Raw genomic sequence first — 15,999 nt, 5'->3', positions numbered from 1 at the left:
AGTTCCTGTCGTCTGCTGTTTCGCAACAGGATTATGAACAGCTAGGTTCAAACTTAACAATTCCAAAAGAGACTTGTTAAAGTTCTCCCATGCACAAAAACACAGTTCAATGTTATCAAAAATTAGCAGGTTGAGTAATTACCAAATGGAGTGGTCCTGGGGGAGGACTGGGTATTAAAGACAGCTTTGCAGCAAATTCTTTTATACAATCATCCACATCTAAATCCTTGTAAGGCTTCAACTGCACCAATAAACTGAAATTGAAAAGGACATCAAACAGTAAAACTCAAAACAGGAGACAAAGCTCCTTTTCCATGGGAATTGTCATCCCTTTAAACCATTTTTCTTTTGCTGTTTGGCTTCCACCTTATTCTGCTATAATCCAAACATTTCACCTCAGCTCTGCACAAGCACCCCGCTCAAACAGAAGTCAAACTGATACACAAGCCATGACTTCTCACTTCACGAGCCACTAGGAACAAGCATACATGCGCTCCTTGCTCCACTTGTAAGCAATGTGGTTCCCTCCCGCCCTTCCTGTTTGGGAGCAAACCACTGTACCTGAACTAGTACGCTGTGGTTTATGCTCGTCCTTCACACTGTAAATCATAATGAAACAACAGCTCTGGGTACAAAGAGAAGCCAGATGAGCAGCATAAATAACACTACTTACCAAGACAGACAGTCTTTGAGGGCGTTGAAATACGGATACCTGGATATGACACAAATAGCAAACGGTACAAAATATGCAGCAGCCGTTTTAGAAGTCTGTAGGTTTTCCCAGTGAACCTGCCCATTGAAGGAGACGTGTCCATCCTGCAAGGAAGTAAGAGTGTTACTGCAAACTGAAATTTTCAGTTTTGGAAACCCCAGAAATCTGAATCTTTGCGGAATATGCACGGCATGAAAGCGTGCCCTGGATTTGTTACACTATATAAAATACGCAATATACACACAAAGACATGCTAACAATATATAGATTAGGCACCCACATTCATTAACTTTTTAAAGTATTTGGCAAAGTAGTTCCTATATTCTGCTGTTAAAATCCAAGTCTCTAGGACAGCTTTCACACGCTAAGAACAAAATGGTCTCAGCAAACAAAAGCCAAATGCCACCATACCTCTAGCTCTATATGAGGTGGCTTTGCAAGGACATCAAGAACCACATTCTGCCTTTTTCAGAGACAGAGTGCTCTAAGCCAGAAGAGCCTACCAAAAGACACTTGAATAATTGTCAGCAATAGCTACCATTTGGAATGGCTTTGTGTGGAATGTGACACAAAACTCAACAACATACTTGAATAGGCTGGTAGTACTGTGCGACTACACCATAGGTTCTGTTACCACAAACATCCGTGAAAACCAGGAAATGGATATGGTCATCTTTTGATTCGGTTGATACAAAAAATCCTCCTGTCAAACAAGACAAATTAATTTTTTTTAAAATGTCGCATTGCTTAAAGTAGAAATATATTCTCCCCATTACAGCTTCATATTCCACATATTCCTCAACCTTATGAACCTGTCTAACCACTACGGTAATCTTCGGAGGCCCTACTTCAGGTGACCCTGAAACTAGGTAGGTAGCAACCCAGAAGAGGGCCTACTCAGTAGTGGCACCAAAACTGGAATTCTCTCCCAGGGAGACTCATCTGTCCCCTTGCGTCGCCATCTTCATCAGTGGGTGAAGACTTTTTTGTTTCACTTGACGTTCATTCGGTGAGCTCTGCTTCCTGTCCAATATTTTATTGTTGTTTTTGTTTTGGTATTTTAGTGCTAGTTTTAATGACGTGTTGGATTTAACAGTTTTTAAAATGTGGTTTTATTGTGTATGTTTTAATTAGTTAGCCTGCATTGCTGGTCCTTATGAGGGCAGAAAGGGGGAGGGTATACATTTTGTTAAATTTTAATGAGGTATAAACAGTGGAGTATAAGCTACCTGAAGTGGGGCCTCCAAAAATTAATAAAGTAAATAAAATGAAGTAAATAAATACTTTCAAATACATAAATACTTTCAAGGTCTACCTGATTCCCCGCCCCCCCCCCAATGGATCAGTAATTTTGCTGTTCCTATGACAGAGGAAATGGAGATATATCCAGATACACTGTACTTCATCACCCTACATGAACCACCTTGGAAATACTTCTGCATCAAAGGGCAGTGTAGAAACTGAATGAATGAATGGCAGTCACTGCTGTTGCTTATAAGGATTTTGCAAACTGCCTGGAAGGCTATATAAGGCCGGAGACCAAGTGTTTTAAACGAACAAGCAGAGAGTGAAACACATCTAACCAGACAGACGTTTGTTTCCCATTTTATGAGATTTCACAAAATTTATGCTTTATATAAATAGAGTAACAAAGTCCGCTGTGGGGAAAAATACAATGGGCTCTAAAATGGGAGGGAGGACAAGAGGGCATTGCCTCCTCCTCTATGACTGATCCAGACCAGGTGAAGTGGGAGTGGGCATTGCCTCCTGCTCTGTGACTGATTCTGGCTGGGTGAAGGGGGGGTCGGCATTGCCTCCAGCTCTGCGTCTGATTCTGGCAGGGTGAAGAGGGTGAGGCATTGACACCTGCTCTGCTCCTGCTCTTGGGTAGGTGAAGGGGTGGGTGGGCATGGCCTCCTGTTCTGCTCCTGATACAGGCCGGGTGAAGGGGGAGCAGGCATTGCCACTTGCTGCGCTACTGATCCTAGCTGGGTGAATGGGGGCGGGCATTGACTCCTGCTCCCCTCCTGATCCTGGGCGGGTGAAGGAAGGGAGCACATTGCCTCCTGCTCCATGCCTTATCCCAGCCAGGTGAATGAGGGGCGGCCATTGCTGCCCGCTCTGCTCCTGATCCAGGCTGGGTGAAGGGGGGAGCAGGTATTGCCTCCTGTTTCCACACCTGATATCGGCTGGGTGAAGGCGGGGGGGGATTGCCACCTGCTCCGCTCTTGATCCCAGCTGGGTGAAAGGGGGCCAGCATTACCACCTGCTCTGCACCTGATTCTGGCTGAGTGAAGGAGGGTGGGAATTGCAACTTGCTCCACTCCTGATCCTATTTGGGTGAAGGGGGGGTGGGAATAGCCACCTGCTCCAATCCTGATCCCAGCAGGTGAAGTTGGGGGACGGGCATTGCCACTTGCTCCATGCCTGATCCCACTTGGGTGAAGGCGTTGGGTGGGCATTGTCCCCTGCTCCTGATCCCAGCTGGGTGAAGGCGGGGGACGGGCATTGCTACCTGCTCTGTTCCTGATCCCAGCTGGGTGAAATCAGGGGGCGGGTATTGCCATCTACTCTGCTCCTGATCCCAGTGGGTGATGGCGGGGGTGAGCACTGCCACCTGATCTGCTCCCTGATCCCAACTGGGTGAAGGCGGTGGGCAGGCATTGCCCCCTGCTCCACTCCTGATCCTAGCTGGGTGAAATTGGGGGGCAGGCATTGTTATCTGCGCCGCTCCTGATCCCAGCTGGGAGAAGGCGGGCGATGGGCAATGACACCTACTCTGCTCCTGATCCCAGTTGGGTGAAGGCGGGGGTATGCATTGCCGCTTGCTCTGCGCCTGATCCCGGCCCGGCCTTCCCACCACGACGTGCTCCCTGGTGGAACAGGCTGCCTCGTCTGGACTTTCCTCCATGGCAGCGCCTTCTGGAGGCAGACCAGGGTAGGAAGTGAGTTGTCAGGAACACAGTTAGCCTTTTATATAGTAGGATATGCAAACTGACTTGTGGGCATCTGGTTCAGAATAGTGTGTGGTTTTCTTTGCTAAATGAACTGCTTTTAGAATGCATATTGTCAAGCCCCAGTAATTAATGGAAAATAAAGCTTTTCAAAACGAAGTGGGAATTTTATGAGGAAACCTCAAGAGCTGAGACATACAGCTAGCTAATTACTGAATGTTGCCCTATTTAATCAGCAACCACTAACAACTGCACTTTAACGATACTGAGATATTAGTTACCTGCCCTTCATTAACATAGTGTCTAAATTCATGTGGCTAATGCCAACCTACAGGCGTACAGGTTATATTCCTTCTGTGACAACCATATTTTGGAAGCCCCAAATGTGAAGCACTACAAGCTCATTCCAGCAAATGAAAAAGAAAAGAAGTCACAGTCCGTTTACAGAAGAAAATGACAAGACCGCTGGTGTGCTCCATGTGAAGACCTGTACATGCAGCTGGTCAATTTGTGCACACACACACACATACACTGAGAAAGAATAGGCATACCAACTGGGCCTCCACATGAAGCACCACATGTCATATTATGTTATGTGTAAAGTGTGCCCGCTGCCGAACAGGGAGAAAATCAAGGCTAGATAAGAACGTGAATTAGCGGTTTAGACTTCAGGGAGAGCACGCACATTAAAATCAAGCTTCGATCACAGGAGTGTCGTCATCTGCAGGTCAAGCTAACATCTATTACCCAACTTCACAATGACATGTAAACGGGCCACACAATACCTGGAAAGCAAAGCTGCGGCAATCCATTGAGGTCAACATCTTTGGGAACACTAATATCCTCAGCCTCAGGCACTTTGTGGGCTCCATTCAGAGCTCTTGCGCTTTCAATCTTCGGTTTCTCTTTTTTTTTCCGAAAGGAACGGCGTCTTTTGTTGAATGCATTGTTATTTATAGTTGTTGTCTGGAACTCCTGCTTGCTGATAAATGGAGGAACAAAAACAGAAAGAACTTCTGGCTCAAAGGGAGGAAAGTTCTTCACATCATTTTTATGAGCAGCCTACGAAAAGAAAAAAAAAAATAACATCATATTTTTCTCTGAACTACTTTTGTTTCCTCAAGTGATGATTCACATATTAGAATTTTGCATTTATTGAGCAACCTTGCTTTTTGTTGTAAGTCACTGACCATTGTTAAAGCATTTTCACTTTGCAAAGCATGTTGAGAAAATGTGACTATCACTCACAATTCCTCCTCTGAAGTTCATAAATCTGGCATGTTGTCTTTATTTTGTCCATGGGAAGACTCAGGCAAAGAAATCCGGGCCACAAATCTGCAAAATTGCCTTGCAGTAAGCACCACTAAATTCAGTGGGACTTACTTTCAAGTCAGCATAAATTGAGGCTAATAAACTAACAGTCCAACCCTAAGCCCCATAGTACCTTGTTGGCACAAGATTAGGACTCAAGTGTATTTAACTTGGCACACATTCACTAGGCAATTATCAGTCTTCTTAGGATCTTTGCATTTCCTATTCCAACCTCTGTGCATATCGCCTAGGTCTAATCAAGCTGATTATGCTTTGCATTGTACCTCTTGCATCCTTACTCCACTCACTGGCCTTCTTTGTAACTCCCACCTTCTAACCTGTATATAAAGGACCTTCATTTTGTTTTCATCTGATGAAGAGAGTTTTGACTCCCAAAAGCTTAAGAAATTCTGTTGGTCTTTAAGGTGCTACTGTACTCAAATGTTGTTCTCAGAACCACTATAATTTTAGACCTTTATATAAAAGAGAAAATTCAGGAAACTATATAAACACTGGGAATATATGTTTGCATTTCTGAACAAGCACAGAAAGGAAAACAAACAATACAAGGAACATGTGATCAGAAACTGAAAGAAAAATGCCAACGGGGAAGTTTGGGCAAACATTAGGACAAAACTTAGAAGCCTGCGAGAGTGTCTCTTGGTTTGATAGGGATACAAATCTGAAAGATTGCAGCTAAGTGTTCATAGCGAGACAGGACAATTACAGACAGAACCAGAGACCAAAGGGGGAAAAAACAGCAAGACAGCTTGCAAGACAGGGAACAGTAATTAGGAAATAATGAGAACTCAAAAACAATGGAAGAAAAATTGTAACGGGAGAAATAGCACTTTCAGTTGAAAACCTACACACAACAGTTCAAAAACCTACTGATGGAACTTGTTCACTTCATTTATATAACTTAAATAAGAACAAATACAGACATGATTGCATCAGCAAAACGTTTCATGAAGAAAATATATTTTCACAGCAATACCTGTGTTCAATAAGAAGGGACTGCTAACAGTTCAGGTTTACAGAATAAAAAACGGAATGAAATGAAATCCTGCCCTCAAGTAATAGTTAACTTATGCCAACCCTTGGCGAGGTTTTCATGGCAAGAGACTAACAGAGGTGGTTTGCTGTTGCCTGCCTCTGCCACCCTGGTCTTTGTTGGAGGTCTCCCATCCAATTACTAACCATAACTAATACACAAGATCAGAATAAAACGTTTTTCAGAATCCCAAAATTTAAACTAGCAGCAAATTTAAAAATAGGCACCCTCTTCAAGTCATGAATAAGACTAGGCTAGGGACTCTGCCATGAAGCTCAGTGGGCTAACTGTGGTCTAATTACATCCAGTCTAACCTATCTCAGAGTCATTGCAAGGATAAGATGCAGGGGGAAGGCCATGAAGGCATTCCTCAGCTCCTTAGAGGAAGTGCAGAATAAAAGTCTAATGAGTAAACGGCCCAAAACAGGGTAATGTAAAAGGTGTATGGAAAAGCAATTTGATACACAAAAAGGGATTCAAAACTGGATCTCCCACATTATAGTCTGACACTAACCACACCACCACACTGAAGGAGGGAGCTTTGACTCTCAAAAGCTTGTATCCTAAAAATCTTGATCGTCTTTAAGGTGCAAATGGACCTGAATCCTGCTGTTCTACTAAAGTGGCTACCCACCACTTTAGTAGAACAGCAGGAACACCACCACACTGGCTCTCTTTAAATTGGGAAGTGGAACTGTTTAGTTTTTAAAAAATAGAGAGATTCGTCCACGTGTAGCTGTAGAGGTGAACAGGTAGGAGGCACGCATAAATGCACACAGACTCTCTTCATCATCCCAGCTTGCCTGGCCGTATGTCAAATCACTCTGCCTCATTATTATGTTGTTCCGGTCCTGCTTCTTACAAGGCTGCCAGACAGACAAAAGATTCCAACTGGCAGCTCTGAATAAAGACTTGCCAACACAGCCACACTATTAATTCACAAACAGAACAGCGAAGAATAATTTTAACGGATAGCTTGAAGCCATCCTCCTGTCCAATAAAATGCCAGTGGTGAGGTTTATGTGCACTTAAAATGTTTACAAAACCTCAGACATATTATTTGGCCTGCCACAAGTGTGAAACACAGCCTCTTCTTCAAAACTGTTCCTAATAATAAATGTATCATTTAAAGGGCAACTGACGTGTTACATCAGTTAGATGCACATCCACAAAACCTAACATGTGAATGGCGGACATAAGCATATGAAAGCACAAGCGTGTTTTCAGACAGCCAGGACTGACTGCAGCTCAATTATATATTCAGACACAAACACAGAGAGAGCAGGTTTAAAGCCGTGAGCTTTGGACTAAGGCCTGGGACTTGGTCATGAAACTCACTGTGTGGCTTCTCTCAAGTTGTTGTGAGGATCAAATGGAAGAGAGGGAAAGTATGTACACACCCTTGAATTCCATAGATGAAGGGTGGGATAAAAGCAAGATAGATGTAGGCAGATATCCTGTCGTGCAATGCAGGTCATCTGTGGCCATGCAATGCAAGTCCGCTGCCTTCATCTTCACAGGGGACCTGCTTCGGGTGCCTAGGTGGAGACTACGCGGGTGGCAACCCAGAAGCAGTAGCATCAAGACTCTGGAACTCTCCCCCCCCCCCTAGGGAGATTCACCTGTTCTCTTCTGCTGTCACCTTCTGCTAGCGGGTGAAGACGTTTTTGTTTCGCTCAGCATTCCCTCAATGTGTTTCAATGGCTGTTTTTATCTTTTGTGTTCATTTTAAGCTCCAGATTTAAAGTGTTTTAATGACATATTCATGTGCTGATTTTAATGGTTTTTTCTATGAGATTTTCATTTTAATTAGTTAGCTGTCTTGGTGGCACTATGAGGGCAGAAAGGCAGGGTAAAAAATCTTGTAATGAAAGAAAGAACATAAAGCAATCTTAGAAAATAATAATAATAATAACAACAACATTCGATTTATATACTTCCCTTCATGTGAACTTAACGCCCACTCAGAACGGTTTAGAAAGTGTGTTATTATTATCCTCAGGACAACCACCCTATGAGGTGGGTGGGACTGAGAGAGCTCCGAGAAGCTGTGACTTCCCTGAGGTTACCCAGCTGGCTTCAAGCAGAGGAGTAGCGAATCAAACCTGGTTCTCCAGATTAGAGTCCTGCTGCTCTTAACTGCTACACTAAAATGGGACTGCATGGAGTAAGAGATGAAAAAAAGCGAGACAATCAAATGGGATGGTGGCATCAACAGTTCAGGTAAAATCCCAAAATGATCTTTCCAAATAGCATGAATTGGCACCAGACCAAAAAACAAGCCCTTGGCTGCACATACACAGGTGTCTGAAGTGATTTTAAAATTATGTAAACATGTATTTACTCTCATGATGTAGTTCCTAGGCTGTTTCCTTTAAACCGGCCCAAAAGCAACACACTCTTTGCTCTGGTTCGAAGGGGTAACTATGGGGTGGCTGCCGTCAACATTCAGCCTGCATCCAATCCGGGGAGGAGGTGGAGGTAAACTAAGCTAAGCCACGCTTTCAAAATGGCAGAGAACGCTGCTATTTTCTCCCCACCCTCTTTGAGCCTTTTAACGGCTTTTTAAAAAAATTAACAGCTGAGCCACTGCTCAGCGTTAAAAGGGAGGGAAGGAGGGGGAATTGCCAGGCCTGGGGTGGGTGGCAAGATTCTCATTGTGTTGTGATTCTATACCAACACAATCAAGGGAAGGGGTAGCAACAACAGAGAGCGATGTGATGAGCGCAGAGGCCATCCACCCTGCTTGCTCCTGTATCTGTAGCAGGAGCCACTTTTCCCACCTCCATGTGGAATACACCATAAATGTAGTCTAAATATGCTTTCTAGGAAGGGCCTTCTGGGGTCACAGCAGAAAGCATCTGCTCCAAATGCTGCAACAGTAAAAAGACCACAGGCAAATTGAGGTTTCAGAATTAACAGAAATAGATTAAAATGATATAGGTGCCATAAAGCCAATATAAAATCAACCGTACTTCCTTATATACAATACAGCATGCTTTTCTGTTGCCGCCTCTGAAAACTGGTCATAAAAAGTTGAATTTCCTCCCTCCCGTCTCTATGTTATATATAATATATAAAACACTGTACATGGATCAATAAGGGTAGCTGTGTTAGTCTGTCTGTAGCACTGGAAAAGAGCAAGAGTCCAGAAGAACCTATAAGACTAACAAAATTTGTGGTAGGGTATGAGCTTTCGTGAGCCATGAATCCGAAGAAGTGAGCTGTGGCTAATGAAAGCTCATACTCTACCTTTAATTTCGTTAGTCTTATAGTGCCACTGGACTCTTGCTCTTTTTCACTGTATATAAACCCACACCCTCCATTTAGAGGAATATACGTTCAAAAACTTTCTGGTTCTGAGAACACTGCATCAGTTCCATAGAGCCTGCAAATCACAACCATGCTTCTGTACCGTCATGTAATGTGCAGGGACAATCCTCATAATAAAGCTAAAATGAACTTACTCCTACATTCCGGATTTCTCACCTGGGATCTGTACATGTTGAAAGCGTTTTAGCAGCAGTCTAGTCTATCTGTGAGTGAGAAGTTATTCTGGTTGCTAAAGAATTAACACTACAGACTGCTAACAGTTATTCGGTCACTGAGCAAATAACCATTTCTTATCTAAGAAACAGAAAGTAGACAGAGAATAACAAGCGCTCACACATTTCTATTATCCAGGAACAGTTCGTGGAATTAACAGACAAGTGTCCCAAGACTTGTTTTTACTGTTGTCTCTACATATGCAACTTAGGACAAGCATATATATCAAGAGTCCTCAGAGAAAATGAACAGGGACCATACTTTGTTCTTAGGAAATCCAAGGGCAAAACCCGTTCAAGCCTTGTATAGGATAAAAGTGTGTCTTTACAGACTCTCTTTCAGGCAATTACCTGCTGACAAGGTGTAAAGTTATAAATCCAACACAGTGTCTTACAATTGGAAAATATTTGCTTAAGCTGTGTGTGTGTGTGTGTGTGTGTGTGTGTGTGTGTGTGAGAGAGAGAGAGAGAGAGAGAGAGAGAGAGAGAGAGAGAGAGAGAGAGAGAGAGAGAGAGAATATTTACTCCCTCTCACTACATCTCCTTGTATGCTAATTCCCCCAACTTGCAAGGAGACCCTTCCATTTGAGTAACCAGCCCTGACTGGCTCTTGAGTTGCCGGGTGATTCACCCAGCAGAAAGATGGCTGAAAAAGACGGCTTCTCAGCTCACCCATTGCCCTTCTTCTCCTCTTTGAGCTATCTGACCAAGCTCAGACCATGCTGCAAGTATGCCAGAGGGAAGCTGAAAGCCACATGATATTCATCACCTCAGCATGTCCCTATGCCGAACCAGCTAGGCAGGGAAGGGGGCTCGCATTCTAATGGACAGGTGAGAAAAGCAACAAGTGGATGCCAAAGAGAGAGACGTTCAGGTAGCCAGCCCTCCAGCTTTTAGATAGGTAGATTTTACATAGCAACAGTAAGGTTTTCTTGTTCTGATGTCTATTGCCTGTGTAAGAGTGCTTTATCCTTTTTGCAAACACTCCTTAAGCTAATGAACGTAACTTTTATTTAAGCTGTTTGTCGGAAATTCATGACTTGGACATGGGTACACCCCAGAACGAACCCAGAGACTGGAAAGCCCTTTGGGAAAGGAAGAGCTTTCAGCCTCATGAACAAAAGAGAACGCATCCCACCTGCCTGACTGCTGAGGTGGCTGTGATCAGCCCTTAGAATTAGGAGGAAGGGAGGCGTATTTCCCGTCAACTTGTATAATCATATGTATAAACCAAAATGACTACATAAATTGCCTGTCCAAAGTTCATCTACGTTTACATAAAAACACCAGCCTCTTCTACTGCACATACCAGCTGTCCTTACATACCAAAGCTCCTTGGACTTCCCCAGACAAGTTGATTCCTTCCTGGTGCCTGTTCCTTGACCAAAAAAGGTCTGGTGAAATAAAATTCTCTCTCCATTTTGGAGTTCTGAGACGCAGATTTTGAAAAATAATCCATATAGTAATAATATCTCACAAAACAGTTTGCACAAGTCTTTGTTTTAAAAATTATCTCTCCGGGTTTTTCCCCCCTGTCTTCACAGCCAATGACTTCACTGGAAACAGTTACAGGGGCTATGATTCAGTCCTTGCTTGCATCTAAACATTACAGTAAAGTGAACAATCTTCACAGATTTACACACACGGATTGCAGAGTAACTTGAAAGATAAGCCTCTAGAGCCCACCAAACACATACCACAGGAAGTAAGACTCATTCTATTTAGCCGGTGTTTCTTAATTTGACTGCCAACAGCTCTGCAAAGTCTCAGACTTTTAACTGGGGATGCCAAGTATTACACCTCGGGCTTTCAGCACGCAAGGCATGTTCACACCCACCGAACTATGATCCCACATATTTCTGTGCCCATGTTCCTATCTCTTAGGCCTGCACTTCTCCCTGCTGCTCTGTAAATGCTAAACTTTAAGCTGCAAGGACGCCTACACTTCCCGACAAACCTTTAGTGCGTCCAGTCCGAATTCTTTCATGCCCAAGATGAAGTGAGTTTCCCACTCACGAAACGGGTTAATGACAATTGCCTGCACATCCCCGTCGGCGTTTCTTGAATTAATTTAAACTATTGGACTGTGAATGATATAACATCTTTTCGCGACTCTCCACCTCCGGCCTTTTACTAAAATTGACATTTTGCACTTTAAATGAATGGAATGAACTGTACGGACTACAAAGACTCTTTAATGATATGTGTACTGGATATGATTGTACTGTGTATTTTTGCATTGTGAATTTATTAATTATACAATTAGACATCTTTGCACTATCGCACTTTTGCACTTTCATACGGTATACAGAATATATAATATTTGTATAAGTGGTTCCCTGGTGTTGTTGTTTCTTTCTCATGTTCCTATCTCAGCAACCGTGTGTCATGTACTTTACAGAAACATCCTATCATGCACAAAACTACACAAGCAAGAAGAGGCTTGATGGAAATAAAACTATTAATAAATATCAGTTTAATTACATTAATTGCAATTTATGGGAAAGGGCTAGAGACTATGTGCCAAACATTTCGTAAAAGACCAACAACACTTCAGTTCAAAACACAATTGATTTCCCTGAGCTCAATACACAAACAACGGGTCTTCCATTCCTGAAGAGCATCAGAACACAAGCACACAAACACAAACTCTGCATAGTGAGCAGGTAACTGCAATTTTAGACACTGCAGTAAGTGGGATACATTAATGATCTGATTTAACATAAGCATTTAATAGAATTATTTGAATTCCAAGAGAGTATTTTTCCACTAATTTCAAGGCTCATCCAGTGCCTTCTATCTATGAATACTCACTGGAAGATGCCGTCCTGTCCATCTGCATCACAATGTCTTAGCAGTAACACAATAGACCCATAATGCCATCTGTTATTGGGTAAGTTCTATGGGCATGAAAGGTGTAGGCTTTTCCTTTTTATTTAACAGTCAAGAGGCCACAGTCTTACACAAACAGAAAATTGGTCCAAAAAGAGATAATCTTGCACCTAACTTGTTAGTATGTAATAGGACTGTCAAAGCTCAGGAGTTTTGCCTGATGCGTTGGAATTCCCAGTATGGCTTGAACCACCTCAACACACACAGGACACAAATAATGAAGCCATCGACACATCAGTAGAGCACAGGGGCTGGCTGCATGACTCATGCACTTCTCTCCCACTCTGTTTATTTAGTGCAGGTACAGAAAAGCTGTCAAGTCATCTGCCATTCCCAGGCACACACCACCACTTAAGTCATTTGGTCACCTGCCAATGCACGCCCTCCTAAAATCCTCTCAAGAGTGGCGGAGACTGGACAGCTTGCCAGAGCTGCAGTCAAAGGGACAGAATGAACAGATGGGGTGGACATCAGTGGATGGAAAAGGAGATCTGGATAACAGGATTTTTAGGGAGCTGCATTTTGGCACACTAGAGGATTTCTGATGAACAAGCAGCGGCATACAGAAAAGGGTTTACATGAACTCCCGATAAAAGGCATGCTGGGAAGTACTGGTGAAAAGCCTTTGGCAGGTACAGTGTGGAAGAGTTACACGTTGGAGTTTAGATAGCATGGGTATTTGTTCGAAAGCTAACCACAGGTCCTACCAACAGCCACCAGGACAGGCTATCAGAGCTGGACACTCCTGCTCACATGAAGCTGCCTTGAGATAAATCTGTGGTCTATCGAGGCCTGTACTGTTTACTCTGACTGGCAGTGGCTCTTCGGGGTTCTCGGGTCTAGATTTTCTACTGCTGGATCTTTTTAACTAGAGATGCCAGGGACTGAACCTGGGACACGCTACTTGCTAGGCAGAGGCTTAACCAATGAGCCACAGACCCTCAGAAATCAACACAGCAGCTACTGTCTTATTGCCAATTTCATTCAATATGGCAGAACAGTAATAATTGACCTCCCTCCCCCAATACAGTCATCGTTGCATGTACGAGTTGAACAGCCGCAAGAACGACCAGCTCATTGGGATTAATTTAATTCTGTTTTCTAGTATGCCCTGATTTTTTAAAAAAAAAAAACAGTGTGGGGCACACAGATGAGAGAAAAAACTACTTAGCAGGAAAAGAAAAATGCTACCATTAAAGTTTCAAGAGGCTTAGTGACTAAAAGATTACTGCACACCAATGAGGTGTCACAAGTTGGCCACTCATTTCACAACTTTTCCCTCAGCACATTGTTTTTTTTGCAAAGTACTTTGTGCAAAAACAAAGTTTCACTAAACCGGATACTTTTACCAATGCTTAAAAATAGTGTACATTCCCAGTTTTAACTCTACATAGAACCAGAAAAGGAAGTTAAATTAGAGAGCCAGGCACGAGTCCGAAGGACTTTTGATTCATTATGTATTTACAAGTCGACGGAAAGCAAGCTTTCCTTTTCCGCCTCAGGCTAGACATACCGGTTTGTCAATAGGTCAAGAACATTTTAGCAGCTTAGCCAGCGGGAGAGCAGAAAAATGTGGTTGTACTTCTTTCAAAATAATCTATACGACAGACAGCCCAATACGTTCTCTGCTTTTCCCACCACCACCTTCTACACAAAAAAAAAAAACTACAGCTACTTCACCCTTGTGTCACTTTAAAGATGAACACATTTATTGTGACATAAGGTTCCACGAGGCAAAGCCCAACAGCAAACACATCCTGGTTCTGACTCCTGAAAACTTCAGCAGGATAAATTCACCAGTCTTTAAGATGCTATAAGACCCAGAAGTTCCTTTGGCTGCATCCCAAGTACAGAACATCTGAAACTCCTACTGCTACCCTAACAACGAGCAAGAATCAAGCCTCGCTGCCTTGTTTTCTTTTTTTACCTGGCAGACTTCTTTCACTTTGTCCCTGGGGACTCCAAGCAGCACACAGATTTCCAGAACAGCAGACGGCAACACATTTTCCATGGCAAAGGCACAGAACCAGCAGGAGGAAGCAAGGGGTCACAGATGGGACCCCACTGCTCTACCCTTATCCCGAGGGAGCGGGGTTCAGTTTCCACAGTCACACCTAAAAAGGAAAAAAAGAGGAGGGAGATCAAGCCAGCTGCCTTTGAGCTTCACCTAGATGGGAGGAAAGAAACTAAAATGCCTGACCGTCTCATCCCAAAAGGGAGGAGCAGCCTAAACTGAAACGCTTTTCACTTCCAAAGGGGAAAACAGACTCTCCATTTCCTGCTCTGTGGGAGGGAGAGGAAATCAAGGGGAGGGAAGGGGGAAAGAAACATGTCATAATAATAATAATAATTAATATGTAATATATATTTTAATATAAAAAAATAATTTAAAAACCGTCCCAGTTCTGTCATTAGTACTCATCACACTCAAAGCGAGGAACTTTAGCATTAAATTCTCCTCCCTCCAAATTAAAGAATAATTAGGAATGCAGCGGGGGGGGGGGTGTTTCCCCTCAAAGTGGGGGAGAGGCTGCTCCCCCCCCCCAAGATCTCATTTATTTCATTCTTTTTTCTCAAGATCTCCTCCCACCAAAAATAAAATGTGATGGGGAGGAAAAAGCGCCCCCAATCCTATCAAGCCTTCAGAAAACAATGCAATCCTAAGGAGAGTTACTCCAGTTCAAGCCCATTGAAATTAGATTGGAGTAAACTCTCTTTAGGATTGCAGTCTCTCTTCTCACACATACCCCAACCACAGGGGTCCCCAGCCCTGCCTCGACCTCTCCCCTCATTCACAGATTAACCTCCCCACACACACAAGGAAGTGAGAGAAAACTGCGCTCAAAAGACCCTCCTCGCCCCCCTCATGCAAGGAGGGGTCCCTCCTCAAAAGAAATGGGAAGATGAAGCCCCCCCCCAATTAGCTGAAGGGGGAAAGGAAGCCCCCCTCATCTCTCCGCAGGACACACACCCCCTCCGAGGGCAGCGCAGCCCCCTCAGGGCCGTTCCCGCCCTTTTGGGGCGAGGGGGGCGGCGGAGCCTCATCCGCACGGCGCTCCCGGCCGCCCAACAACCGTCAGAGTGGCGGTTGCGAGAGCCGGGAGAGGAGCCGCGTCGATCAGCCGCCACGGCACCTCTGGTTGGTTGCCCTTCCGCTCGCGTCCCGCCTACTCAGAGGGCACAGCCAATGGGAGCGACGGAGGCGGGGAAGGGGCGGGGGAGCTCTGGCGGGGCTGTCCTCCGTCTGGAGGCAGGATGGGAGGGAAGGGCAAAGGGAGGCAGAGGGTGAGCAGCTTATTGGGACTTGGAGAGGTGGGTGGGTGTGATTTAAAAAGACTAATATGAAATTTAAAAGCCTGTATTTTAAATACAGAAAAATAAAATACAGAAAAAAGAAAGACTTTCCCTCCCTCCCTCCCTCCCTCCCTCCCTCCTTGTAGCCAGTCTTCCCCTGGTTGGCTACATGTGGATGTCTGCCTTGTTCTATTCTGAGTAACTGCATTGGCAGTCTTCCTCAAGAAGTATTAAGCG

General features: G+C 44.0%; 1 protein-coding gene across 2 annotated transcripts in view; it reads right to left on the bottom strand.

The window, feature by feature from the left end:
• DENND3 (DENN domain containing 3) overlaps nt 1-15,523 on the bottom strand; it is a 42,126-nt gene extending 26,603 nt beyond the window's left edge. Inside the window, exons 1-6 of one of the 2 annotated variants that reach the window (XM_054985689.1) lie at nt 15,440-15,523; nt 14,396-14,582; nt 4,452-4,728; nt 1,300-1,415; nt 674-816; nt 143-254 (exon numbers count right to left, since the gene is read on the bottom strand). In XM_054985689.1, the coding sequence (XP_054841664.1) occupies nt 143-254; nt 674-816; nt 1,300-1,415; nt 4,452-4,728; nt 14,396-14,479 (732 nt within the window). In that variant the 5' untranslated portion in view covers nt 14,480-14,582; nt 15,440-15,523. Of the gene's footprint in view, nt 1-142; nt 255-673; nt 817-1,299; nt 1,416-4,451; nt 4,729-14,395; nt 14,604-15,439 lie in introns of those variants that run through there. The other variant, XM_054985690.1, reaches the window with a different exon arrangement.
• Nucleotides 15,524-15,999: the final 476 nt, after the last annotated feature.

This window comes from Eublepharis macularius, chromosome 7 (genome assembly GCF_028583425.1).
Source record: "Eublepharis macularius isolate TG4126 chromosome 7, MPM_Emac_v1.0, whole genome shotgun sequence".
Taxonomy (NCBI): domain Eukaryota; kingdom Metazoa; phylum Chordata; class Lepidosauria; order Squamata; family Eublepharidae; genus Eublepharis; species Eublepharis macularius.
This window is presented reverse-complemented; position numbering and strand designations above follow the sequence as displayed.